Genomic DNA, 26,958 nt, shown 5'->3' on the forward strand with positions numbered 1-26,958 from the left:
GTGTGCTTGAAATACACAACCGGCGTTTGGTTTCTTGCTACGACAGGCATTGCTATCATATCAGGCAGGGAGGGGCAAGCGCTCTAACTCGAGTTGTGCTCGTTGAAGTTCCGCTTTGGTGCCATAACGCAGACTCCAGTAGCATGGCGGCCGCGCAGCTCGTGTTACCAAACGCGGTCTATTTAAACGGGCCCTCTGTGTCAGTTCATGTTCAGGAGAGCTGGCGGTAGAAAAAGTACCGCTCCGAAAGTTCAACCACGGATAAAACGGTAAGCGTCTTGACCTCTGATTCATTATTATCTCCTTATCAGTCAATGGTTACTAGTGATGGTCAGTGTAGTGTATTTCATGTGTCCGATGCTAGCGAAAAGAGTTTATCAGCTTTTTAACGCCGCATGGCTCAACTTCATGATCACAGTGTCAGTACCGGCTTGTCTATCAGCAGGCCTGGTGTCATTCCTTCGAAACTGAGCGGTGGAAAACATAACGTGTAATGAAATGCGCCTATTATATTGTAAATCAATGATGTTGAACGCACAGAAAGAATTGACAACGTTTTGCTCATGAGGGCTTCCATAGCAGTCAATATATGCTTTGCTTGTACTTGCATACTGATCTTGGTGCCGCGTTGCACAACTTTCGACCACTGTTTTGAAAGGCACAGCGTTGGTTTTTGCAGCCCTTCAGTGACTACGTGTCATGACATGGGGAGAACTCAGGGCGGAATCAATAAATTGTGTACCCCTTCATGTAGGATAAAAAAATTGACAAGTCCTCTACGCCCATTAGGCTTTTCATAATGTGGAAATGTGGGCTTGATACGATCTCAAATTAATATTTTTTTTCCAATCTGATTAGGTTATGCTATATAACATGCAGATCAGTCACTGTCTTTTGCATCTCTTTGAGCTCACCATTAACGAGTCACTTAGGACAGATTTGTCCTATTATTTTTCATCGGTTAAAATCGATTCTCTGACTATTTCTGGCTATGGTACGTTTATTACGCTATCGCTGGCTAGTTGGTTGGGAGTACTCGGTACTACAGCAGTCACACTCAGAAGAAACAAGAAATGGACGCAAGGCATGCGCTGAGTAAGTTTATTGCCTTGAATTGGCTTATATTTGCCGCAAGCTCACGACAACACAAAGAAAGCAAGGAATTAAACGCATCTGTGTGCCGAGCATCTATATCCAAAGCCTACACTGTAGCGTGTACACACAAGAGCTGCATACCTGTCGGTTTGCGCAGATGCCGGAACACGACCACAAGGAAGGGAATAGAAGCTACTACAATTTCAAATTTCTTTGAATAGCGCGTCCGCGAGCCTTCCCCACGTGTAAAAATAAATGACAGCTGATTTACATATTTAATCATATGCGAATCAGGCGCGCTAGCACTACTTGAGTGAGCGCGCGAGACACACATCCGTTCCGTCCGGGGTTCCAAGTGGGGATCAAAAACCATCTTTCGTTCCCAACCATCATTTTTATGCGAAGCATATTACTAGAGCTACACTACAGCCCGTCGAGCGCGGCGGTGGAGCTACCATTGACCTTTAGCGTGACCACGTGACACCACGTGACAACATGACGTCACAGCAGAGGAGAGATGGGCTGCCGGCTCGCGCGGTCGGCCGCGGCGGTGGAGGCTCCACATCAGAGGCGCTGCAGCTGACCACGTGACGCTACAGCAGCGGTATAAAGCTGAGCTTGCCTCGCTCTCCGGGCACTTACGAGGCGGCCAGGTGTTGGGATGCCGCCTAGAAGCAGGGCTGATTTGAACGAGAAGCGAAAGCTTCAGCGTGCCACAGATACCGATGAAGAGCGGGATGAACGTCAACCAAGGAAAGCCATGTATTACCAAGCCTAGCCATCAATATGCTTCGCATCTGACTAGGCTTAACCTTAGCTAAGCCTTAGCCATTTTTTGACAATACTAATGAAACTACTTTTTCTGTGTGAATAAATGTGGTTCTTTCAAATGTACTATCGGTGACAAAAGTGGTATTCTCCATGCGGCGGGAGCCGGAGCAACGGAAAACTGCGGCATTTCGGCGAGCTAAAGCACGAAACATTGAAACGAGCTAAGCAACATGCCTGCTGATAATAAAGGTCGAGCTTTGGCTTTCTCGATCCCAGATGCAGGCTGTCGATGGCGTTGCAATGCAGTTTTCCGGTGCTTCGGCTCCCGCCGCCTGGAGTATAGCACTTTTTTCCCCGATAGTACAGATTAATTACGAAAAATTCTCCGCTGTATTCACCGGTATCCGAAATGGAATTCCTTACCACTCGAAATTAATTCGTTGCCCAAATGCTACATTTTTTAACAGTATTGAAATCATATTCAGCCATGGTAATCACGATTCAAGGTTTAAGTACCATGATGTTATTTTTGTTATTCTCTGCTATTGTTATACTGCACTCAAGCTCTATGCCGTGCTTTGTACGTATGGTATCTTATATTCCTTCACTAACGATATTGTTATTATTGAGACCGGTGTATAATCATATGACAGAAATTAGCGACCACTGCCTTTGTATTTGCTTAAATCTCGCAAGTTTGTGTTTGGCGGTCCCCCTGACAGTTTACCTAACCTTGGGACCGCATGCAACTCTAATTTCGTACACTTATTTTACTTGTAATTCTAATGCCGAATAAACTTTAACTTGAATATTTCGCTTCGATTCTGAAATTGGTTGCTTCCGAAAACTCTGAATAAACATAGCGATGTCAATAAACATAGCGATGGTGTGATCAGAGCCCATTACTGGTGACCCCCAGGTTCAGTGAGAAGTTCTGTTGTGACTGGGCCTCTGAGCCTGGTCACCACGATTTGGACTGGAGCATCTCAGCCTGCTGCCTCTGTTGCGCAGAGCTGAGCCAAGAAATGGTCGAGGCGACGATGAGTCAAAGAATGTTTCTGTACAATATGCACAAAGGCTTTACATGATAGGTACAAGGGCCGAGAGCACAACGGACTAGCACAAAGAAGTAGGGCGTCCCCTGACAAACGTAGCTCCGGCGTGATGGTTCGTCTGCTGCCCGCCTGCTGCCCGCCTGCTGCTCGGGCTCAGCGCGGCTCCGTTTCTATAGTTCTCGGTGACCATTGCGGCAGCCAGCCGTTCAAACCCTCCAATCAAGTCACGGCACTGGCCACCGTTAAAATTAGATGAATGGTAAAGAGGTCTCAGCTGTTGAAGGTTTGAAGACTGGAAAGGGCGGCCGGCGAAGCGTCGTAGGAGTCGCGAGCCGGCAGTGACGAGGAGGAGGAAGAAGGGTCTGCGCCGGCGAGCCAGGACGACTAATGCTGCAAGCCGCGACGTGCCCGATCAGAGTCTTGGCTTGCATTGCGCGACGGCGGGCGAACGGCGCTGGTTTCCAGAGAGGCCAGTGGAATGTGAGTTCGAGCACAACAGCACCAACGCCGCCAGACAATGCGCCACCAGGACGAGCTGCTTCCGCGTGGCTCGGATGCGGGGAGCGCTCGTACGCCAAGCTCCTCCAAGTTGTCTTCCGGTGCTCAGCCGCAGGTAGCTCCAAGCTCCTTTCCGTGAACAGGTCCCGCTCGACAAGAGAGGATCACTGCTCCTTCGCCTTGTCGCCCAGGTTGCTGGGTCAGCTTCGCTCGGTCCTTCGGAACAGCTTGCTTGTCAGCACCGGGCGTTGTTCGTTCTGCATCTTGCCAAGAACCTACCGACAACAGACAACACACAACACGAGCAAGTGCCCTCTGTCACCCGTCAAAATACCAGACTTGAAGGTCACACATATGGGATATGTGAACCCTAATGTAATAACTCAAAGTTACAAACGCATGTAACACACGGAATGAAATGAATGCAAAGGAAATTGGGTCCCTTGAGATCACATCGGCAGGAAAACACCCAGCTGAGGCCACAAATGAGGACAGCAATTTTGCCCCGCATTTGATTGATTATTTCGAAGGGCGGATGGTCTAATCAGCATTTGCTCGGACGCGGCAAGGCGTGCAGCATGTTACCAGCATATTGTAATGGCCTATTATACAATTGCTGTTAATGCGCGTCTTGCAAGAAGCAATAAATCGTTCAGATTACGCACAATAGTTCACTCTTTGATTCAGGCCGCCGTATATTATCGTACATAGGCAGTTTGCAGATTTGATTTTGATGCGTGTCATTGTTATAGAAAAAGTTCTTGGGTAGTTTTTCCCACTGCCATATTAAGTTATGCACAGGAAGTTATATGATCATAATACTGCCTTATTATTTCGAAGCTCTATCTGCGTGCTCTGCCCACTTTTGTAGCCCAATTTGGTCAGAGTATACTGTGTAATTCAAGAAACATTAGCTTCAAGAACCCAATGAAGATGCAGGTGATGAATCTGTGAACCATGACGTACGATTCAGGACGTTTTCTGTCCTTCAGAAAACCTAAGGAACAAAATTTGACGAAAAGACAATATGCACTAAGGTCCATTAAATTTTATGAATCTAATTTGACTTACTTTTCCCACGACTGCCAGTGTTTTCCAGTTGCTGCATGCGAAAAGGCCTGAAGTCGGGAATTTCTTGTCTAACTGAGGGAATTTTCGTGTTCAGCATAGAACATTACTTCTGAGAACTAAATTTAATCGGAAATTACTAAACAGTGTTATCGTAATGACTGAGAAAATCCACTGAAAGTATGATAGGAGCCTTAAAACGTGTGACCACTTCATTCGTGCAGAAGGGCTTAACGCTCTACGATTGAAACCTATGTCAGAGAAATGAAAAATATTTCTTTTATGTATATATATTCTTTCCAATATTCTTTTCCAATGTTCCTTCTTATGATGCATAAGTTGTTGCAAGTTAGTGCAGCGTGATCGAACGGAGTTTAAAAAACAAGCGCGAAAAAGTGCACGAAGCATTCTGCTATCAGGGACTATCAATTTTTTTTTAAGTTTTACAACAAAAGCTGTTATAGCTTTCCACAGCCGATTTAGTAGAAGCTATTTATGGGGTACAACGGCAACTGTGTAATGCGTTACGTGTGTCGCTTAGGTGGTTGCCACAGCCCAGTGCCTCAAAGCGCGATTGAAGTGTCCACGGACACAGTAAGCCAGTCATGCACCCCTCCTTGCCTCAGAAATAACGGAGGGTTTAGCCTGCGATTAAGCGACACGGAGAACTAGATTAGACCCCTTCGTGCAAGCGGGGTTTGGATTCAACGAACTGCGTCGGGATCAGGATCGAACCGAAGATATCAAGCGAAAAAAGGCCGAGCATGCAGGTGATAGTATAGGCGACGAAGAGGGCCTGCGAGGCTGCAAACCGGGCAGTGGCCTGTGAAAAGACTAAACGGTCCTGCCGCTCAAGACATCTCGGCTGCTGCTCTAAGCCGGTAAGATTAGATACCATATTTTGGCTCCAAGTATATAACTTGAAAAAGTTCCTGTTTGAAGCAAGCGCAATGACGAGAGACATCGTGTGCATGAAATACACAGCCAGCGTTTGGTTTCTTGATACGACAGACATTGCTTATCATATCAGGCAGAGAGGGGCAAGCGCTGTAGCTCGAGTAGTGCTCGTGGAAATTCCTCTTTGGGCCCGTAACGCAGACTCCAGTACCATGCAGGTCGCGCAGTTCGTGTTACTAAACGCGATCTATTTAAACAGGCCCCCTATGTCATTTCGAGTTCAGGAGAGCTGGCGGCTTTAAAAAACTACCGCTCAGAAAATCAATCCCTCCAACCACGGATGAAACGGTAGGCGTCATGACCTCTGATTAATTATTTTCTCCTCCCCAAGTAATGGTTTCGAGTGATCTTCAACGCAGTGTATTTCGTGCGTCGGATGGTAGCGAAAAAAGTTTATGAACTTTTTAACGCCGCATGGCCCAACTTCATGATCGCACTGGACAGTACCAGCTTGTCAATCAGCAGGCTTGGTGTTATTCCTCCGAAACTGAGAGGTCGAAAACACCACGTGCAACGAAATGCGCTTATTATATGGTAAATGAAAGATGTGGAACGCACAGAAAGAATTGACAACATTTTGTTCATGAGGGCTTCCATAACAGTCAATATATGCTTTGCTTGTACTCGCATAATGATCTTGGTGCTGCGTTGCACAACTTTCAACCACTGCTTTGCAAGGCACAGCGTAGGTTTTTGCAGCCCATCAGTGTCTACGTGTACTGACATGGGGAGAACTACGGACGGAATCAATAAATTGTGTACCACGTCATGTAGGATAAAAAAGTGGAGAAGTCCTTCACGCCCATTAGGGTTTTTATAATATGAAAATCTAGGCTCGATATGATCTGGAATTATTAATTTTTCGCCAATTGATTAGGTTATGCAATATAACATGCAGATCAATCACCATCGTTTGAATCTCTTTGAGCTCAACATAAACATGCCTTGTATGCACGATTTGTGAAAAGTCGAGATGCAACGCCTGGTAGGTTGCGAAAGCAGGTGTTTTATACTACCCACGCAGCGCCTCTAGCGACCACGGTATTCGGTAATGCGAGATTTGAACGGAGGTCATCACTCGCCACCTGGCAGGTGGTGCGTTACGCTGCTCGTCACCCTCCGGGATCTTCCCGCGGCATCCTCCTTAACGTTATCCATTCCTCCAGTCTTGCCATGGCAAGTGGCGCTTTGCTGTTCTACTATCTGCCTCCACGCAACCTGTCACACGCCGTAACACGCCACCTGTCAAGTGGCTTGTCACGCCGACACTTACTACGACGCGGAACGCAGGAACGGGCGCCTATGAGCTGCGACTTAAGAGAAATAAATTTTCAGGACAGTGTTACGACAAGTAATGTAAACATGGGAGCGCTTTCTTTATGCGCAAAATTCTGTCCTTCGAAGTCTCTGCTGGTGAGGCTGCGCTCCGTGACACTCTGCTTGCGGCGTTTCACTTCGGCAAAACCCACTTACAACGAGTGACGCTCCCCGAAAGTGCACTTCCATGCTTGGCAGGGGTACTGCACCGATACCTAGTCACACTAACGTCGCCATCCACTCACAATCACGTGGATGCAACATTATTCAGAGAGACAACAGAAGAAAAGCACGCAGCATAGAGGAGCTCCTGTTGTGCGAACCTTTGTGGTGCGCATTACCGGGCGTTTAGTCTATTGGAAACGTGGCGTTGTATAAACGTAGTGCTGAAAAGAGTGCGCACAAACTAAAGCAAAAACCTTGCTCCATACTTCCTCAATCACATCCAAACGGGGCTTGTTCACTATTAGAATTGCAGGCACATTCATAGCGTTAGTATGAGTGATGTGGAATGAGCGCGAACATGAATGAGTACACCGACCAATGGAAGGCATCTATCATTACAGTTACGAGATGCGATCGTCCCTTACTAACCCTCCGCGTACGGTGGTTTGTAGCGACTCCTCTCCCATATAGTTTTCTTGTTCCTCCAGGCTCGATACTCCGGTTGTCATCCATCATCACTCTTAAAGGTGCACTGAAGAGGAATCTGAACTCGTCTTTTTGCCGCGGGAATTCGATCTACAAGTTTCGAGCATTCTTAGAAACATCAACTAATTGCCCTGTGTGCCCGATTTCTTTAATTAAATCGAATTAACGTCCGGCTCCCGCCTTTATTTTTTGAATTCTCCCCGTACGGTGGGCGGAGTCGACCAACGCGTGGAGTGCCTTTCAGCACACTCAGTGAAGGCAGTGTTTTCGCTTTATTTTGTTTTTTAGGTTTCCGTGAATAAATAGTTTCATTCGCAGATAATATAGCCGCAAAATAATCCCGCAGAAAGAAAAATACGCTTGGACTATTTGCTTCTACGCATTACTACGTATTATTCCGCCAATGGCAGAGCGGCAAGCCGCCAAGGGACTGGGTGAAAGGCACTCCACGCGTTGGTCGACTCCGCCCACCGTACGGGGAGAATTCGAAAAAACAAAGGCGGCAGCCGGACGTTAATTCGATTTAAGTAGAAAAATCGGCCAGACAGGGCAATACATCGCAGTTTCTAAGAATGCTCGGAACGTGTAGATCGAGTTCCCGAGGCAAAAAGACGAGTTCAGATTCCTCTTCAGTGAACCTTTAAGTGCCGTGTGTTGGCGCAGACGCCTGCGCAGTAAGCACAACTTGCCGCAGGCATTGAAAGCCTGTAACCCCATTGGTGCCAATTCAAGAACTAACGTGACAAGAATGACTGACTGAATGAATGAATCTTATTGGTTGATAGCCGGGTCTACGAGTTTGTTTTTTTTAAATTGGGTCGTAACAAGGTAAACAGGTCAGCTCTCGAAAACAGTATGTACTTTGAGCAGCTTCCCCAGGTAGAGGCTGGCGTGTAATCCACTTGTTTACCGTAGGTCACCATTAGTGGTCATCATGTCCCGCGTCGCCTTCGTGTGCATATTCGTCTCAGCCATCGTCGCAGCTCTCGCGAGGCACAGATCGTGGCCACCGTTCCTGCAGGGTACTACCAGTGCTCTGGAGACGACGCAGACGCTCGCTGAGCTCATGAGTGAGTAACCTCTTCCAGTCCTGAAGTATTCTCTTATGATAAACAGCTTTCTTCAGCCCAGATACTAGAAAGACAAGCACAAGACAGACGCACTGAATTCAGAGAGATAGAAACTGGGCCTGTGCGCCTTAGTCAGTACCTCTTTGTCTGATAATATAATTCTGAGAAGAAATACCAGGGCGTAAGTCAGGACCGAAGTAGTGAAGCTTGAATGGCATATTCAAACATTAGAAGAAAAAAGTAACGCTTAAATGATGTTTACTACATTCGAAGCAGCGCTGCGTAGAACACGGGGATGAGCGGACAGTGTCCCGACCACCTGGGGCTCTTTAATGTGCACTGACGCCGCACAGAACAAGGACCGCTAAAATTTCGCCTCCATGAAAATTCGGCCGCTGCGGCCGGCATTGAACAGACAAGGGAACATTCAACGGAGGATTTTGCTCGAGGTTGGCACCCATCGGATTAGTGCTTGAGCACTAAACCCATTTTGCTTCAGCACTTAGCCTATGGAAGTACTAGGGCATTATATACATATAGAGGATCTAGTGAGCACATATCCAGAACAAGTAAGATAAACAGCTCGCCGAATAACATGAAGTATACTCCATATCATTCTGCATTCTATAAGCGCATTTTGTATGTAAACTCATGTCATTAAAAGCTCCTTACCAATATACCTAAAGAAAAAACATGGGATAGTTTTTTATTTCAGTTCCTACTTATGTGGAAAAACATTGAGACTAACGGAAAGGCTACTGATTGCATTCTGAAGAGCGCTTGAAGTTACGAAAAAAAAAATGCCTGAGGCTTAACTTCGTTAAGCCTGGAGAATGCGAAGCATCATCGTGTCGCGTAATTTGGAGGCGCACAACCAAAGCGACGGCGCGAGGTGGCCCCCGTTTCTCCACTGTCGTGACGTCATCGTGTCACGTGGTGTGACGTCATGTATCACGTGATTTGGAGGCACACAACCACAGCGATGGCGCGAGGTGGGCCCCCGTTTCTCCACTGTTGTGACGTCATCGTGTCACGTGGTGTGACGTCATGTATCCCGTGATTCGGAGGCGCACAACCACAGCGACAGCGCGAGGTGGGCCCCCGTTTCTCTACTGTCGTTACGTCATCGTGTCACGTGGTGTGACGTCATGTATCACGTGATTTGGAGGCGCATAACCACGGTGAAGGGCTGAAGTGGTAGTTAAAGTAGTATGCTTCGCATAAAAAAGATACTCGTTGCGTCAGGAGTCAATAAAAAAGCAGAGAACGTGAGGAAACAAACACAATTAAATGGTAACATTAATTTAATCAAGGAAAGGAAATGGACATGGACAGGAGGTGTAATACGAAGGCAAGATAACACGATAGATAGATACAGAGAAAGGGAAAGGCAGGGATGTTAACAAGATAACAAGTGGTTCCTTAAGGTACTATTAGAGAAGATTACAAGGGATGAAAATGTAACAGGGGACTGCAAAGTGTGGTAAGCGAGTAAGATTGGTGAGTTTGTGGGCATAGAGCGGCCGCAGCTGGCGCAGAACTGCTGCAGTTGGAGATGATTGCGAGAATAATTTTCTCGACAGTGGACATAGCCAAGCAGATCGATGATGGTGTCTGAATGTTATTTTCATGCTGAAAATCGGAGTGAAGGATGATGGGCCCCTGTTAAGTTGTTGCTAACAGCTTTTCGCCCGTGAACCTCTCCACGTTGTACTTTTTTGTTCTGGAAAAATAAAGAATTGAATTGAAAGATTCTTTGTCTTATCTGTTTTGTCTGGCACACTGACAGATTCACTTGCTTTCATAAGCATTTGAGAGATTACTGCTATACTAAATCAATAATCCCATCTCTCCGTTTCAAACGCATACATTTGCTTATGGTACTTCTGTAGCTTGTCCATTCTCTGACAGCTCTCAATCGGTTGATCGATGTGTGGTGCTGTGCCTTTCCTGTTTAGTTTGGCTGTCGTCGTCCATTAGTACTCTACATTCCTTCAATATTTTCTGTTCAACAGTTCTACGCCACACTACCATCTGAAATTTTGGTGCTTTAATGATCGCTAAGATCACGCTTGCATTATATTTTTCACAGATTCACCAAGCGCTTAACGCTAGTCTTTTCTTATGTACTGGGTAATTGAATGGTACCACTCAGGGATCAGGAATATTGGATTTAAGACACACGCAAATAATGAGGCACTTCGTAACGAATGAATGCCTGCGATAGTGCTTAAATGGCCCAAAACTTCATTGAATACTTGTTTTAGAGCGTAGACTCGGCTCCAAGGAACGGGACACATCTGTGGTGCCCACGCTCTGAGGGAAGCCGCGTATTCTACCCACACATACACAAAAAATGCCGAGCATGTATCAGCCTCATGGCCGAGATGGGAAGGTGGTTTTGTGAAGTGGTACGAAGTTCAAAAAACCAACAAAACCACGGGGTACCATAAGTCAGATTAAGAATAGAATACGACACCATTACATTTCACTTTTGTCGCAGTCAGCTTCTATTTGAGTTATATTTTTTTGCAATTGTCTTTCCATCAACCACCATTTGCGGACTACTGCACTAGCACGTATCACTTTTTTATTTTTGATTTGGTTTCTCTATTATGTCGCCCACAATCAGATGCAAAGGTCATTATGACGTCAGAATGTCACGTTCAGCTCTCGACGAATTATTAATTTAATTGCTACCTGAAAAGGTCAGCTTATTGCTCACAACTGGACGGCTAGGTTGCCAACTTTGTTGCTTGACTGTGTTGAGTGGCGAGACGGGTGGACGTGGCGTCGTCTCGTTTCGTACTTGCCGCCACTCAACGCACTCAAGCAACAACGCAGTGCAATAGCAGTTCTCCTCTTTTATTACCTTGATAAGGTTGCCACCTGCCATGGTTGTTAGGTTGGGATGGCTTCGCAAAGTAACGTGACCTCTCCTGACAAATCAGAGAACTAAAGCCTCGGACATCGGCGGGGTTTTGTTGCGACGACAGATGTAATGCTATCGCATTGTTATTCTCTTGCAAACTTCTAGGTTTGGTCATTAAGGGTGTTTTACCTAAGTCATTTTATGCAGTTTTTATAGTGGGCTTTTTGAGTTAGAAGAGCTTCTTTCGGCTGGACGTCTTCAGTTGTGCAGTGCATCAGAATACAGCAAACACATTTTAAATGGCAGGCTGGTTAACCAGTATTGAATAGTTAACTTTTAACTATAACTGCAAGGCTTCTCAAATATTGATAGGCGTGTAGCTCCGTGTAATTATTATCCAGATCACTTTTTAGAATTTCGAAAGCGCTGTTACCCCCGGCGCTGTGGCACAACAAAGTTTGGCTATTTCGACGAGTTACGTCCACTGGAGAGGTGGCTTTGCCTCCAAGCTTCTCGAAAGCGCATAAATTTTAGCATGCTTTAATCAAAATTTGTTGAACCACAGCGCCGAAATTCTAAATATGGGTCATGATATTAATTACGATGGGTTACACAACTCTTAATAAATAAGGAGCTAATTAGTAACAGCCAAAAAGTTATCTGTTATTAGTTCTTCAGCCTGCTAGTTAGCACGTTTTAGCTCTATTTTGATGAATCCCAGCGCTGAGAATGCTATGCCGGAAAAGACATTCCTCAAATTCAAAAAGCCTCTTTCAAAAAATTGTGCAAAGTCTCAGGTGAAATACCCTGTATGCTTCCAATGGCGTCTAACATACACTGTGAGAGCTGTGCAGTAGCCGGCAGCACAGAAGTGAAGGCCCGAAGACGTGAATTGCTCTTAGGGTGGGTTACATAGTGATTTCTTTTTTTTTGTCGTGAGGGACTTTGTCAAACAAGTTTCGGTACTAACTTCATTATGTAGAATACCGATGTGGCTCATAGAAAAATCCATGAAGGTGTTGTATGACTTTTTTCAGATTTAATAATCCCTCGACACTGCGGCGATCTCCGTAAAGCCGGCCAGACTACGAGCAGAGTTTACAACGTGTACCATAATGCAGCCAACCCTGCCGGTCAGAAAGTGTACTGCGACATGGAAACCGACGGGGGAGGCTGGACGGTGAGTGCGTTGAAAGGTCTTAGCCGCGCCTGCAGGCTGCCGTGGAAGTTCTCTTCTTAGTGAGTACAGAAACTAGGCTTAGTAACTTTCTATTTCGCGTGGTGATGCGCAAGTTGCCTCGAGCAAACATGGGGAATGGCTTCTTCCTTGTGCACAACGCACAGTATAAAGAAGGTCGCCACTCACGGCCTAAGAGTGCATCATAGAGACAGGTCGACTAAGGGCGAAACAGCATACAAGCGATTACGCCTTCCAACTCGATAAAAGTACTGTTTCTACCGCCTTAAATCTCGTGTTAGCCCATGTGGTACTTGTGACGTGGGTAACTGTACAGAATGGGCGACTTTGATCTTGTTATGGCATTCACCTCTGTTTATTACTTCACGCAAACTTACAAGCGCTTGTGTTCACGTTTACAACTGCACTGTCTCAGTGGATTGAGCTGAATTACTCATTCAGCCTGGAGCACTTAACGAAACAGCCCTAAATAACGCTTTGAGTCCACATCTGGTTAACAGTGGTATTTGAAGAAAATTTCGACGGTTGAGGGAGGTAAGGGACGGGTGCCTCTGTGGCACAACATAAAAGTAAGCAAAGTTAGCTCTACACGACACCTTGTTGGAGGCCTGGAAAAATGCTACCGACTGCACTTTTGCAGCATGAAAGTAAACATGAGGCTAGCTACATGATGATTGGAGGCGTAACTCATGAAACAACAACAATACATAAACTTACGATTATGCAAGACATAATTCTTCACTTAAAAGAGCATGTTTCAAGCAGCAATATTATGAATAAAGAAATTACGTAAGCCACTTAAAACGACTTACGTGCATTGAAGGCGAAGCATCGCTTTTTAATTTTTAATTCCTTTATATATAAAATTTATATTCAATTCTCTCCTGCCTTTCAATGACATCTGCTACCAGCAAACAGTCGTCAGGCAACGCATACACAAGATTCAGCTGTATTCGCCGAGAAGCAACGTGGTTTTGATGCCTCTGAATTGCGGGCTCTCCTCACATTCTGAAAGCCGTGGGTTCAATTCCCTGCTCCTTTGGAAGAAATTTTACTTTGCTTTGCTGGTGAAACATTTTTGTAGCGCAACTTTTTTCAGGACATTGGGCTCGCTGCCGATGGGCCATATTATGGTGTCGGCTTATAAAAATTACAGACGTTCAGTGCGATTGATGTGGAAGAGTATGTGTTTGCGTTAGTGTTCCCCCTGAAAGAGAAGCCGCTGCCGGGATCAGACCGTGCGAGCGGGTGATGTGATGCAGTCTGTCAGTCAGCGTGTGTCACGCCGTATTCTTCTCCGCTCACCCATCCGCCACCCGAGCCTTCCGCCTTTTTAGTCCCTCCTCTCCTAGTTTCCGTATCCCTCGTTTCCCCTGTAAATGGAAAAGGGGATTTTCTTGCCCCAAATGTTCTACCCGCCAGCCGACGTTTCAGATGGATGTACGTATTCTTCCGACAGAGCGGTTCTAATGCTACCTGATTAAAAATAAAAGATAATAATACGCTTCTTTTTACGTTTTTTTCCGATTATTAGCCCCGGTTTTGGTGGGCAACTGTTAGAGGAACGGTTCGGCGGTGGGATACCCTATATACACGGTAAATCTGTTAGAATTTTTGCCGAAAATAATGAGAGCAATTGGGGCCATATGCTTTTTCCCAAAAAAAGTTTTCCTTCCAGGGAGGCCGGCCGATTGTCACCCCTCGTGTGCCGGCGAAACATATATCCGGCTCTTGAAAGTAATCACCTCCAATTACATGGTCGCATGGCGTGGCTTCGTTAACATTTTTACCGCATCATTTTGCTTTATCTGTGGGTCGCATCTTGCTCCGCCCATGCATGTCTCAGGGTCATGGTTTTCTTGGTCCAATGCTTGTAATGTCATGTGTTTCAAGTTATCACATAATTCCGTTCTTGAGGTAATTTCGACGAAGACCAGCGTCATTCTTTTTTTAACTATTTACTAAGCAGGTTTGCATTTTCTAACAGGACTTAGGAATAACAAGGTTGCAATTTAGTTTGCTATAAAACTATCAACAGCCCAGAGAAACGTTTTGTTTTGTTTTTTTTACAGCGTGAGCATTTTCATCACGGAATTTTACGCTTGAATGGGAATAAAATGCGCCAATAATTAAGGATATGCGAGACGAATGCATAGGAAGCCAATAACCGATTATGCTGGAAAACATCATGGGAAACTATGGCTTGTATTCTGGTGTTGTTTTTAAATGACAGTTAATTTTTAATAGCGCAAAACATGTTGTGGTCTTCATGTAATCTTCTACCGCGTAGCTGACACCCAGCACGGACTCAAGACCACACACACCGGCTCCACAGGCTGACAAAAAATGATATTCATCCCTCTCATTGCCTTGGTCAATTCCTGTAACAGGATTTTTGCGCGAACAGCTACTAACCGAGAAAACACATTAAACACCCAACGTAAAAAACAAGAAAAATATAGGCAGTGGCTTAGCTGTGGTTAAACCTAGATATAGAAGCGAAAAGCTGCAGTTGTGCTTGGTTTGACGTCATGGCTGTTGCAGTTGGTGCACAATGAACTGGGAGCACCACAATAACGGTGGAGGCATTCGGCCGTCCACACACTGCCTGTGCGGAGGCGGAGGAGGAGACGCGCGTGTAGTGAATACGGTGCTGCCTTAGAAGGTTGCTTTAGAGACATGTACTGTGGTGTCCATTCCTCTCGGGTGTACACCAAGATATGAGAGACAGGCATTTCCTTCCCTTAAAACAAATTTTCATTTCATTTCATTTTCCTTAAGGCCCTTACGGCGCGGTTCGGGTATCCACCGAGATATGAGAGAGACAGGCGCCGTTTCCCTTCCTTAAAAACAATTTTTTCGCGCATGCGCAGCTGTGGCAAATCTTGGCTCCGACGGCTCACGCGAAGCGCGGCTGTGGTTCGGGTAGTGAAGCTTTTCGCTTCAAAACCGTTACTAGCTACTCAGAAATACACCACATCGTGTGTACGTGTCTTTCGTTCGGGGGTTTCGTCTTACCACGACGTTTCACTATGAATCGTTACCAGCTCGCCCTAATCGCAGCTTTAATTAAAAAACCCCCTTCCAGCCAATTGCGTCAGCCGACTCTAATGAGCCTGCTAATGTGAAAATGCAGGTAGTGGCAGATGAAAGCGGATAGTTCCTTCCTCAATTGTCGGGGATAGTACCCTGCGTGCATTGTCAGGCTAGCAGGCTCATAAAACGGGGCCGAAGATACTGAATGGAAGGGACAGCTTTGACGGAGAAAAGTCGATTTTTTCTTGAAAGGCGTTCGACTACAGTTGAGTTTACGTCTTTCTTTACAGGTTATTGTACGACGCGGCCAGTTTGGGAACAACGTGTTCTACTTCAACCGAAACTGGACAGAGTATGCAAGAGGCTTTGGTGATCCGGAAAAAGAATACTGGATTGGTAAGCTACGCAGAGAAATGACTGTCAGCGGCGTATATTGCATTAGCAGTAACAGAAATCAATATAGGAGTTAATGACCTGGGATTTAGCAGCGTGATACAGGCATCTCATAAATCTCTCGCATTCATATTGCTTTCAGAATTTGTTCGTGCAAAAGGTTCCTCTTGCAGTCTCATATTGCTTTAATTAGTCACTGCCTGTAAGCTTAACTTGTACTTTAAAAGGTGATTTACAAATGCGCTGACATTTCAAGTTGGTTGCAGATTCCAACTTTTAATGCAATGTGGGCAATGGGCCCCGAAAGCATAATTCAAGAGTTCACAGCTAGCCTAGTATCTTTTTTTTGTTCCAAAACACCGATGTCTATAGCAGTATTCTTGGAAACTGTAGTTGGCAGTTTCTGCTCTGCTAAAGCCTTCAAATACGCTCCTGGCGACAGCTATGCGAGCGTGAGGCTTAATAAACGATTTTGGAGAATTACTTCAGGGGTCTAAAAATTTCTACACTGCAGGGCCGCCAGTTACTCATGTTTTTGACTAGTATTACAGCTCTTATTGTGTCATGGGGGTCTGTTAAGCTTGGTCCTCTCAATTTGTACTTTTTTAAATGGTTCTTTCTGAAAAAAGAGCCTCCATCTATATTTTTGGAATACAGGTACATACGTTTCGTTACTACTGGACAACAGCGATGCCTTAATTGTAGAGCACTCACCCGCTGTTTCGTCGCTTTAGCTCTAGTGCGAAGGTACTAAGTTCATATTTCGGCGTTACCAAATATACCCATAGCTTAGGAAGCTACCAAAACAAATCTCAGCAGATCGCACTAGGGCCTCAGGGGCAGCCTTAGTGCGGTGCACGAATTTGAATATGGTAATGTACCTCTCAGAAACCCCACAAAGAAGCCTCTATGAGGGACATCAGAAAGCAACCTCTGAAGGGGAGACCAATTGACATCCTTGGCTGGAGTATTACCGTCTCAAATAAGGAGCGTTTTCTCCCAGGTACCTATTGGCGGTGAAAATAACTATCCAAATCGACATTCAGAGTACCAACGGGCTGGCGAAAGCGGGGAACGTCTGTGTGGAAGGGCCAGCGAAGGAAACTACTTGGCAACATGTAACTAAACAAATCTTGGCTACAGAAACTAAGCTGTCATGGAAGCTAGCAACATTAGGATTACTGAAGAGGCATGTCTATTGTATTCGGCCATGTACATAGGATTGAATTGCAGTCGCGCTCCGGAGGAAAACAAAGACCATGGCGAATATGAATTCTACTAAGATGATGACAGTTTATGATGCTTATTGGCGCATGGACATTAGCGCATGGCGGCAGAAACTGACATGAACTAAGGGTGAGAGAGAAATGGAGAGGAGAACATTTCGTCCTCCTCTCTAAAAGAGAATGAGAAGGTTTGGTATAAAGGAGAAGGTATGAAGGAAAAGGTATTGGTTCGATTCCCAGCACTAGCAGAAAGAGATGGAGCGGTAGTAGAGAACAACCGCTAAAGTGCAGAGATTATGGCAAAGACAGGCTATCGTGTAGGCCCGACGGGCTAAAAAAGGGCCTGGCATTTATTCAGTACCGTTGATAGTTACAGCCGTTATCGAGGAGCCTAATCTCTTGCAGAGGTTAAGTGCGAAAAGAGACGAGTCGGCAACCACGCAAGCCCGCTCGGCTGGTGCATGCCGTAAGATGGCGTCTCTGAGGCCTTCTCTTCTTAGTTGTCCATGCTTACACTTGGTTAAACAATATGAGCAGAAAACTTGCTCCGTCTTCAGCTGAAGTTTTGGCAATGGTTAGGATCATGCCGCTCAGGCTGTCTTCTGACCATCGCAAGAGATCGGTCGAAGTTATCCAGCACCGAGAATGACAGGGGTTCCCCAAATTCACTCATATGAGCTGAATGTGTCCTGAAGTTTGTGTGAGGGGCCGTTTCAGCTTCCACAGGCGTTCGTGATGGTGCTGAGGGCACTTAAAGTTTTGTAAACTCAAAGACGTAAGACAGTGGTACGCTGAAAAGCAGTGAGAAGACAAGATTGCCCATGTTCCACTTGGAATCCTTTAAGAAATTTCCAAAGTGCAAAGTGCTTTAGCTCTGAGAACTATGATGAGAAATCTTGAGGTGGCCCAGGTGTCACCTCGCTGTTTGATTCGAACATTTTAAAAGCTACTAAACATGCTTCTTCTTTCTAGCATCGCTCTGTAATTCCACGGTGGTCATCTTTGGTTGCAGGCGCGAAGCGCAAACAGACACAAAGAACGTAGACTGGACAGAGCGTCCCTCAGAACGGCTTTATTGAGGGGCAAAGCGCACAAATATACAAGGTGTTTCACTAAAGACTATACAGTTTTTGAAAAGAGGCTTTTTGAGTTAGAAGAGCGCTTTTTCGGCACAGCATTGTTGGTGGTGTAGCACATCAGATTACATCTCAGATTTTCTATCACGCTGGTTAGCTATTATTTAATAGTTATGATTTTAACTATTGCTGTTAAGCTCCTTAATTATTGAGAGTTGTGCAGCCGACCGTAAATAATATCCATATCAGTTTTTAGAATTTCAAAAACGCGCTTACCCTTGGCGCTGTGGCCCAACACATTTTGTCTACTCTGCGTCAAAATACATGCGCTTTTGGGAAGCTTGCAGGAAAAGCAAGCTCTCCAGTGCACGTAACTCATTGAAATAGACAAAATATTTTGGGGCACAGCACCGAGGGAAACAGTATTTTTTTTTTGGAAATCTAAAAACTGATGGGGGTATTACTCTCGGCGGCCTACACGAATTTGAATAATTAAGAAGTCTAACAGTAACAGGTAAAAAGCTAACTATTCCGTACTAGCTAACCATCCTGCTAGTTAGCCCATCTTAGCTGTATTAGGACGTATTACACAGTTGACAATACTATGCCGAAAAAAAGCGATCTCCGAAATCAAAAAGCCTATTTTTAAAAATTGTGGAAAGTTTTAGGTAGAACACACGGTGCAGCCGTTGTACCTGCAAGGAAGACAATCATGTTTCAAGTTTGATTTGATAGCGAACAGGTGAAACAGTTGTTCTCGGCATTTTACAAAGCTGTGGGTGCGTCGCTGACGCACATGCTGCCTTTATTTTCGATAAAAAAGCTTAAAATGCTTCTCTAGCTCTGGTAACTTTACTTGTTGGCAGAAACCGCGCACCGGCGAAACACGGCTCACAAGAGCCATGTTTCTTCTCAAGAACCTTATAGTTCTTCCTTTTCTGATGCGTGCATAGATGCTAGGCAAGGCGAAGTTCAGTGGCTAGGAGGCTAGCGTTCGAGTTTAGCTAGATCTGCTAGTTGAGGAAAGGATCATTGTGATGAACACGCGGACAAAAGATGTAACATGAAAAAACGTTTTAGGCCAAGGGCTGAAGTTCGCCGCCCAGCCTAAGAAATATAACGTCGAACCCGCTCGCTTTGCTGCGATTAGTTGCATGGGTCGGCCATGAGTTAGACTGCCAGGTACGTTTCCCAGCGGTGTAGATGTGTTCACGCACTGCCAACTGCGGAACAGAAGGCTGTAAGTAGGACGAATGATAAAGCATTCAAAGGGATATTTTCGGTCGTTGTTGACTTCTGACAAGGAAGAGGTCTTCACTCTTATCCCTAAAGAAGTGTGCCAAGTTAAGGTGTTACACGCCACTAGTTAAATTTTTAATCGGCTTGAAAAGTCATCTGTCTAGAAAATAAAGAGCTGCTCAGAGCCTGTGTAAGGATCTTATTGTTTATTGCATCTTGCGTTGCTTTGAAAATAGCTAAAAAGCATCGTTTGAGAGAAACGTGGCGGATAGAGCTAGTTGGTGCAGGTCACATTCTGAAGCGCAGGAGCAACGCGAAAACAGAAGAAGGCTGACACTGACTAGCGCTCGTCCATGTTCGTCTTGTGCTCTGTATCCGTTTTGTTCCAGCACTTCAGAATATGGCATCCATTGACATTTTATAATGATATCTCAAAGTGGCACTCGCCAGAAAACGATTTCCTTGTTCTTGAAAAGAAAAACTAAAGCTGTCAAACATTGGCGACCCTTCCCAGTGAAATATTCTGACGACCAATAAGGTTTTTAAGTAAAAATCGTAGCTCTGACTTTGCGGCTTGCTCAGTAGAACTATGAGATTTGTATTAGTCGATTACCAAAGATGAGATAATGGTGAGCGTCGAAAAATGTGTTAGCACGCACTGTGCAATCGCGTTTCAAAATGCATGAGAGGTGTATACTGTGGACTTCTCTGTACTTCCTTGAGTGTATGTCAGGTCAACCCATTCTCTCAGGGAGGAAAGCTGGCACCTACTGATTTATGTCGAGCTCAAAAAGACTAGCTCCTTTACAATATTGTCATGCACTGGTGACTGCAGTCCGAAGAACAAGAAGACAGCGAAAATAGCTTCTAAACAAAACTTTTTATTGGGCCGACTTGCGCCCGCAATGGACTGATTCACTCGACGGCAGCGTAGCAACAAGCGTGCTCTGCGGTTGTCGAACCGAAAGCCCGCCGCTCTCGGCCGTGCACAATTTAAAGGTGACAGCGAACTTTCGAGAAAACGCGTTCCAAGTTACTAAAACATTGTGGAACAACGTATTAATTGGCGGCGCCGGGATGCGATCAATCGAGGAAATGTGGTCGCGCCTTGCATCACAAAGGGATAAAGCGGCACGCCGGCAGCTTTGAAGAACGAACAAAAAAAACACTACAAAGATTTGTGGCAATACCGTCGTTGGAACAAGGGCGCCCAGAGTGTTAAAGTACATCGATGACTATCTTCTACTTTGTGATTGCCAAGGCCAGAATTCTTGTTAAGTAGTTTTGGCGTCGCTTGCTTTCACCCACCTCGTTCCTGCATTAGCGTCTTTGAGATTCCTGTATATGAAATTCAAGTTCTAGAGAGGGCAGGCCTGCTAGGCGTATGAACCACGAGGGTAAAAAGCTCCACTTCCACTCCAATTGGCTAGTTCTAAGCTGGCACAAAAAGCCATTGCAAACCTTTGTTTAGCAATTGTTCTTACGATGTCGGGCGTCCACAAAATGGAAGCTAGCTTTCGTCATCATGAATAGCGCCTTACTTGTTAAGAGTACACCTTGAACTTGGCAGTGTCGGTTGCCAAGCAGTTGAAAGGTAGCGATTGTGGGCAAAGAAAATAAGAAAGGGAACAGTGGCACTAGCGTGCGTACGTACACGAAGTACCTCATCGCGAGAAAAATATCCATCGCTAGGCAGAATTGAGTTTTGCGTTTACTGTTACAGACAGGTTGAAATGTCTCTGTTGGCATTTTTACTCATGCATACAAGTCGAATAAGAAATATAAGTGCACAATAAATCACCCCAAACACTTCGCTGAAAACGCGGGAGCTTTTGTGTATCCTAAACAACTGACACGTGGAAAAAGAGCACGAGGGCAGACAGGAAGAGTCGCCAATGAAGAGTGAAAGAACACAAAAATGACGTTGTTCAAGATTGCAGAAATTTCGGAATTCACTGCACAGATTGACCCTCTTAAACTTGTGCGTCAGAATTTTGACCGCGCAGAGTGTTTGATAACGTAGTGAGTAATGCGTTCGTGAGATTATTGAGGTAGCAGAAACGCCTAGGCTGCTTGACCAGTATGTTAGCACACCGTCTCTATCGCTAGCAAAAAAAAGGACTTGATCAGTAAACGGTATTTGACTTTCATGAATATATACGACTTCCTGTACCACATCACACGTTTTGCTACGAGGTGTCTGTGACACATGTTACGCCTTCCTGCCGAAGGCATCACAAAACATCTGCATCTTTCAAATAAATGTAAGAAAAGCCTGCGCTTGTTACGCGTTGACCCTCTGCCTCGGTCTACGCTCAGCGCTGTTAACTTCAGAGACAATGGAGCTCTTTCTGCGATTCACTTTTGTTGTTTAAGTGGTCCACTTTCCTCCTTTTTCTATAAAACGTCACAGCTTGCGAAAGAAAATCTTCTCAAACTAAGAGAGCGGAGAGTTGGACTTGTTGGTTTACGATCATATTGGGAACGGCGCTAACACAAGACGGAGCTAGGAACACAACACAAGCGCATTCTCCGGTCGGAGGCTTGGCGACAGGTGCGGCTTTTCCAAGAATGCCTGTTCATCGCCTGCAACCAAGTTTGCCAGCCGGCAGGATACCAGCGTAGGTTGCACCAAGAACTTCAAATCGCCGACCGCACCACCGAGTTTGCTTGACAAAGGTTGCCCCTTTCGCTACCAAGAAAGCGTGCAGCACCGCCCGCCCATGAAGAGATTCACCGGATAGGTGGTGTCACATTCCCAGCAGGTGTCCTGAACAAACTAGGGCGGGGCCGAAATTCTGCACCCAACCAAAGGTCGATAAGACAGAAATGCTTGCCCTGGTGCGATGTACTGCCTCAAAGGCGAGGGCAGAGCTTGAAGCTGACCGATGCATTCTGGAAGGTGTGAATCTCAGCCCTTCCGTTCCAGGTGTAGATCACGCATTGACGTTCCAGGGACAGTGGCTTCACTGAAAGCTGCAGGCATAAAGCTTTTGCAGTCTGATAAGGAAGGTGGATTTGCGGTTTTTGAGTTCGTAGGACTGCAGCTACAAGGCGAAAGAAGCTACTCTTCACAGCTTTTATCAGGTCAAGGTGCGTTCGGGGAAGGCGAATGCCGAAGCCTTGATAAAGGTTGAAGAAGCCAACCTAACAAGACTACTGACCTGTTTAGATATTCCAGAAATATACCAAATGCTGAAAAAATACATTTAAAAAGTGCTGTCATCGAAAAACATAACAGCAAATGGTACTTTTTCAGATGAAGTGATGACCTCGCTGATGACCTCGCTTGGCAGTGCGATTCACGCAATGCCTTCTTATAACCGCTTCGCCCTTGGTGCGTGCAGCGCTTAAGGCAGGCATCAATCCATAGACACTATACATAAAAGCCAGCAGGAGCTTGTAGTGATCTCTTATGTGGGAACTTTATTGTTTAGCACTGACAGGAATTTAATACGCAGGGAACCGTGCCCTGCACGCGCTCACCTCGGGTGAGGAGACCATGACGCTGCGCGTGGTCTTGAGCAACTCGACAGAGGACAGCATCTCAATAGACTACTCCAGCATTCGAGTTGACAGTGAAGACGAGCAGTTCAAGTTGCACATTGGAAGCTTCCTTGGACCAACAGGTAAAAGCCTGACGTTCCTCTGTTCGAATGCCGCGCCTTTATGTGCGAATGCCGCGCCTTATGCGCGGATAAAGCATCGACTGCATTGGTCCCGTTGAATCACTGAAGTGGGTAATCTCGGGAACATGATAATTTTTGAACCCTAACGAGGTGACAACAGGTGCCACAATCTCATGGGAAGTAAATGCATCGATCTTGATTGTATGAGCTCTGCGCTCTGCAATATATATATATATATATAAATATATATATATATATATATATATATATATATATATATATATATATATATATATATATATATATATATATATATATATATATATATATGATAGCGTGATGGTGCAAGTTGCAGCGAACGCGTCGGGCATTGTGAGCGATGAAATGGCCAAAGGTGACAAACACAAATACGACGAGTTTTATACGCTACTGAGAAGCAAAAGAAGATGAGCAAGTTCGCTGCAACTTGCACCGTCACGCTTACAGACTGGCTCGCGCGGGCGCCGCAACCACCGTTGACATATGGGCCAGCCGGAGCATTGAGGTCGTCGCGCCTTGCCAGCAGCTGATTTCGTTCACTCAAGGCACGGTTGAGGGCAGCACAATCCTGGCGTGCGAATGCGCTAGTCACGTGATTTTTTTTTGTATTTAGAGGGCTTTCTTCGGAGCACGGAAAAAGATACACGTGAAGCTTTCTTTATCACAAATCAATGGAATGGAGGTTTCTGAAGCTGCTCTCCAACTTTACTGTTCACATTTGCTACGTAAAGTCAATATTTACGCGTTCAGAAAAATTATCTTAATTGCTAATTAATTAATTGCAAAGCAAAAATTGCCTATGATGCGCAAGCCGGCTGGTAGATGTATGTAAGTGGTTTCCCTGGCCTATCTCAAATATTTTATTTTTTAACCCTTGGCTTAAGTTAGCGTGGGCGCCCTGTATATATATGCTTGGACGACGTTTAGAAGCGTTCCCGCATTTGCTTATTCTGAAATTCGTAGAATAGCTCGTGCTTGGAGCTAGAGCAGGGCCTTAGACTTCCGGGAGTTGTAATTTGTGAAATTTATGGTGTGGTCATGGTTTTAAATGGTTGCAGAAAAGTAATGAATTAGGTAACAACGTTATAATATAGGTATTGGAGCTGTTTACATCTGGCGATAGAGTTTAATAAACCCAGTCACGGAGATTTTCAGCGATTAAACAAATTTCATCCCTGTGGGCTAGATTTGGACTAAATTTGTTAATTGTTGGTTACATGAAACTGTTTGATATGCTACTAAAAATTCTGAATATGCTGTTCGATGTATAGCTTGCAAGCTATGGATTGACCGCTGTTTGTAAGAGCAGGAACCGAAAATGATATTATTTACTATATTTTTTTACTCTATGAGCCCATTCTCATGCACTACACTACTATTTATTTTGGATACACAACGATAGCCATGCTTGTATGGAACTTTGTGGGATACAGATAGAAAAAGTGAAAGCTTGGCGAAGGTGCTCGTAAAATTACTGATATTGCCACCGTTGCTTTTTGTTCCTGAATAAAAACTGTTCAAATTCAACGACACTATCAGTTGATTTCAGAATAGCCGTGCATTGCAACTTAGAAACACTGGACTGTTTGAAATCTTATTCAGCCTTGTTTCAGTCAGATTCTGTGTAGTGCCTCAATTATGTTTAATTCCATAGTGTTCTTTGTTTCGAAATCGGAGCGTTCTGTATCTTTGTGAAACTACCAAACAACTCATTCATCAGCTTTTTGTGGTTACACTTCCATTGTTATGTTTCCCCATGACGTTTCTTAACAGACCATTTTTAGAATGTCATTGTCTCATTAGTTTACTTCTCCGATCCATCTCGGGGATCTCTTTGGTAATTCCCCTGTCTCACTACAAAAACGTCCGGTTGCGATTGGCGAGGCTTTGTTGACATCACTGTTCATATTGACGCCATAGAAATGTGAAGCTCCGGAAGGGCTCAATTCGTTTTCACCCGGTCTTTTTTCGGACAGCGAGTTTCTACATTATCGAGGCGCTAAAACACAGGCAAAGTTTAGTCCCAAAAAAAAACCGTCCCTAATTTGGGTCGTTCATAGCAACGAGGGTCTTATTAACGAGGTATGACTGTATATCAGGTGTTTTAAAATATCCTGTCACAAATTTTTAAAAATAGCTTTTTTCAGGTACAAAGATGGCTTTTGTCGCATATAAATGTCAGTCTTGGCGGACGTGAGCAAAAAAAAGAAATTCGGCTATATTAAGCTTTTTAACTCCATTCTAACCGTCAACACGTTAACTATAACAAATTGATGCCTGATTTAAATAATTTTGTAGCGGATTATTGGTGATAGCCACATGTGTTTTTGAAATTTTAAAAACACGATCACTTTCGGCGCTGCAGATAAAATAAATATGATTATTTCTCGGGCAATTCGGAAGTCAAGTATCTGCCGTGTGCATAGTGACTTCCATTAAATAGCGTCACTCAGTGCCGCATGTTCTACGCTACTCTTTCTGTCCTACCCTTATGGCGGGGCACGCCGTGGCGGGGCACAGGAGATCACGTGGCAGATGAGTGACGGTCACTGATGTGCGTCCCTCTGCGCGTGAATCAAGCGCGCGATCTTTGAATTACTTGAGCAACAACGAAAATTCGTTGAGCCACTGCACCGAGGGTAATGGCGTTTCCGAAATTCTAAAAGCAGACATGGCTGTTTCTGTTGGTTAGCTAGTTGGTTAACAGGTAATGTCACCCGTTCTTGAGAGTGCTCATTGTTTCTGCCGAAAAGAATGCCTGCATCCTTTTCATGAGCCCCAATAACTTTTTTGGTCATGGTGTTCAAATTAAAAAAAACCGATTTCAACAAAATTTTGTTCAAACCATCTTTCTATTCTCTTTCAGATTGGGACAGTTTAAGCCAGTCCGATGGCATGATGTTCAGTACCTTTGACCGGGACAATGACAGACGCAATGGCAGCAGCTGTGCGGTGAAATACCAAAGCGGGTGGTGGCACAACAGCTGTTACAGTGCCAATATCAACGGTTTGAACCTCAACGGATTCTACCGCGCAAACATTGGCGCCATCGATTGGAACAGACGGGGTGGTTGGAAGGGGTTCGAACACTCTTATCCTAATGCCGTAATGCTAATACGACCAGCAAGCTTCCGTGGGCTCTAACGGAAACGCAAAGCGCCAGTTTGCTGTAATATCTGAAATAGATTCCGTGGCAGCTTTTTGGATGTTTAGGAAACAGGTACTAAATGGCGCGATCACCACATAAATCTCAGTTTCAAAAGATCACTTTGTAGACACTTTAGTGCCGGGACAGACTGGGGCCAAAAGAAATTATACTTGTACCTACTTCCGCTTCCTTGTGCTCAAGACTGTGTCTGTAGGTCGCATACAACTCCGAGAAAGTTCAGTTGCCAATCTTTTATCTGACTAAAACAACATCGACTAAAACAAAGCTGTGTCAACTCTATGGAGTATGTTCATTTAGAGTCTCATTTATGCTCAAGCTATTCCAATGAGCATTTGCTTAATAAAAAACATTTTTTCTTGAATAAGCATGTCTTTTACTAAGCCTTTTGCTTTCGGGGCGAAATCCGCCTTCTGCTCGAGAACTCCCTCTTGCACTCACTCCTGCTCGCCAACCAACAGTACATTCCCCTTATCTGTCCCCGTGCAAGCGGCAGCCGATGCCCCACAGGAGGGACACCCGCGCCATCTCGTCAGTCTTTTCCCTCTGTTGTGTTCGTGGGACAAGCGTGTTGCGCGTGAAGTTGGATCAGAGACAAGGGG

The 26,958-nt window shown here is 45.0% G+C and overlaps 1 protein-coding gene across 2 annotated transcripts; it reads left to right on the forward strand.

Annotated features, from left to right (window-relative positions):
* LOC149363044 (techylectin-5A-like) lies at window positions 1-26,618 on the forward strand. Of its 2 annotated transcripts, XM_089569868.1 has the most exons (6): window positions 1-269; window positions 8,328-8,482; window positions 12,392-12,534; window positions 15,879-15,984; window positions 22,984-23,151; window positions 26,057-26,618. In XM_089569868.1, the coding sequence occupies exons 1-6, from the start codon at window positions 208-210 to the stop codon at window positions 26,332-26,334; spliced, it is 912 nt and encodes a 303-aa protein (XP_089425994.1). In that variant the 5' UTR covers window positions 1-207; the 3' UTR covers window positions 26,335-26,618. The 2 variants fall into 2 exon arrangements, with proteins under 2 accessions (XP_089425994.1, XP_089425995.1); XM_089569869.1 differs by lacking the exon at window positions 22,984-23,151.
* Window positions 26,619-26,958: the final 340 nt, after the last annotated feature.

This window comes from Amblyomma mixtum, chromosome 2 (assembly GCF_055824585.1).
Source record: "Amblyomma mixtum isolate Tamu chromosome 2, ASM5582458v1, whole genome shotgun sequence".
NCBI lineage: Eukaryota > Metazoa > Arthropoda > Arachnida > Ixodida > Ixodidae > Amblyomma > Amblyomma mixtum.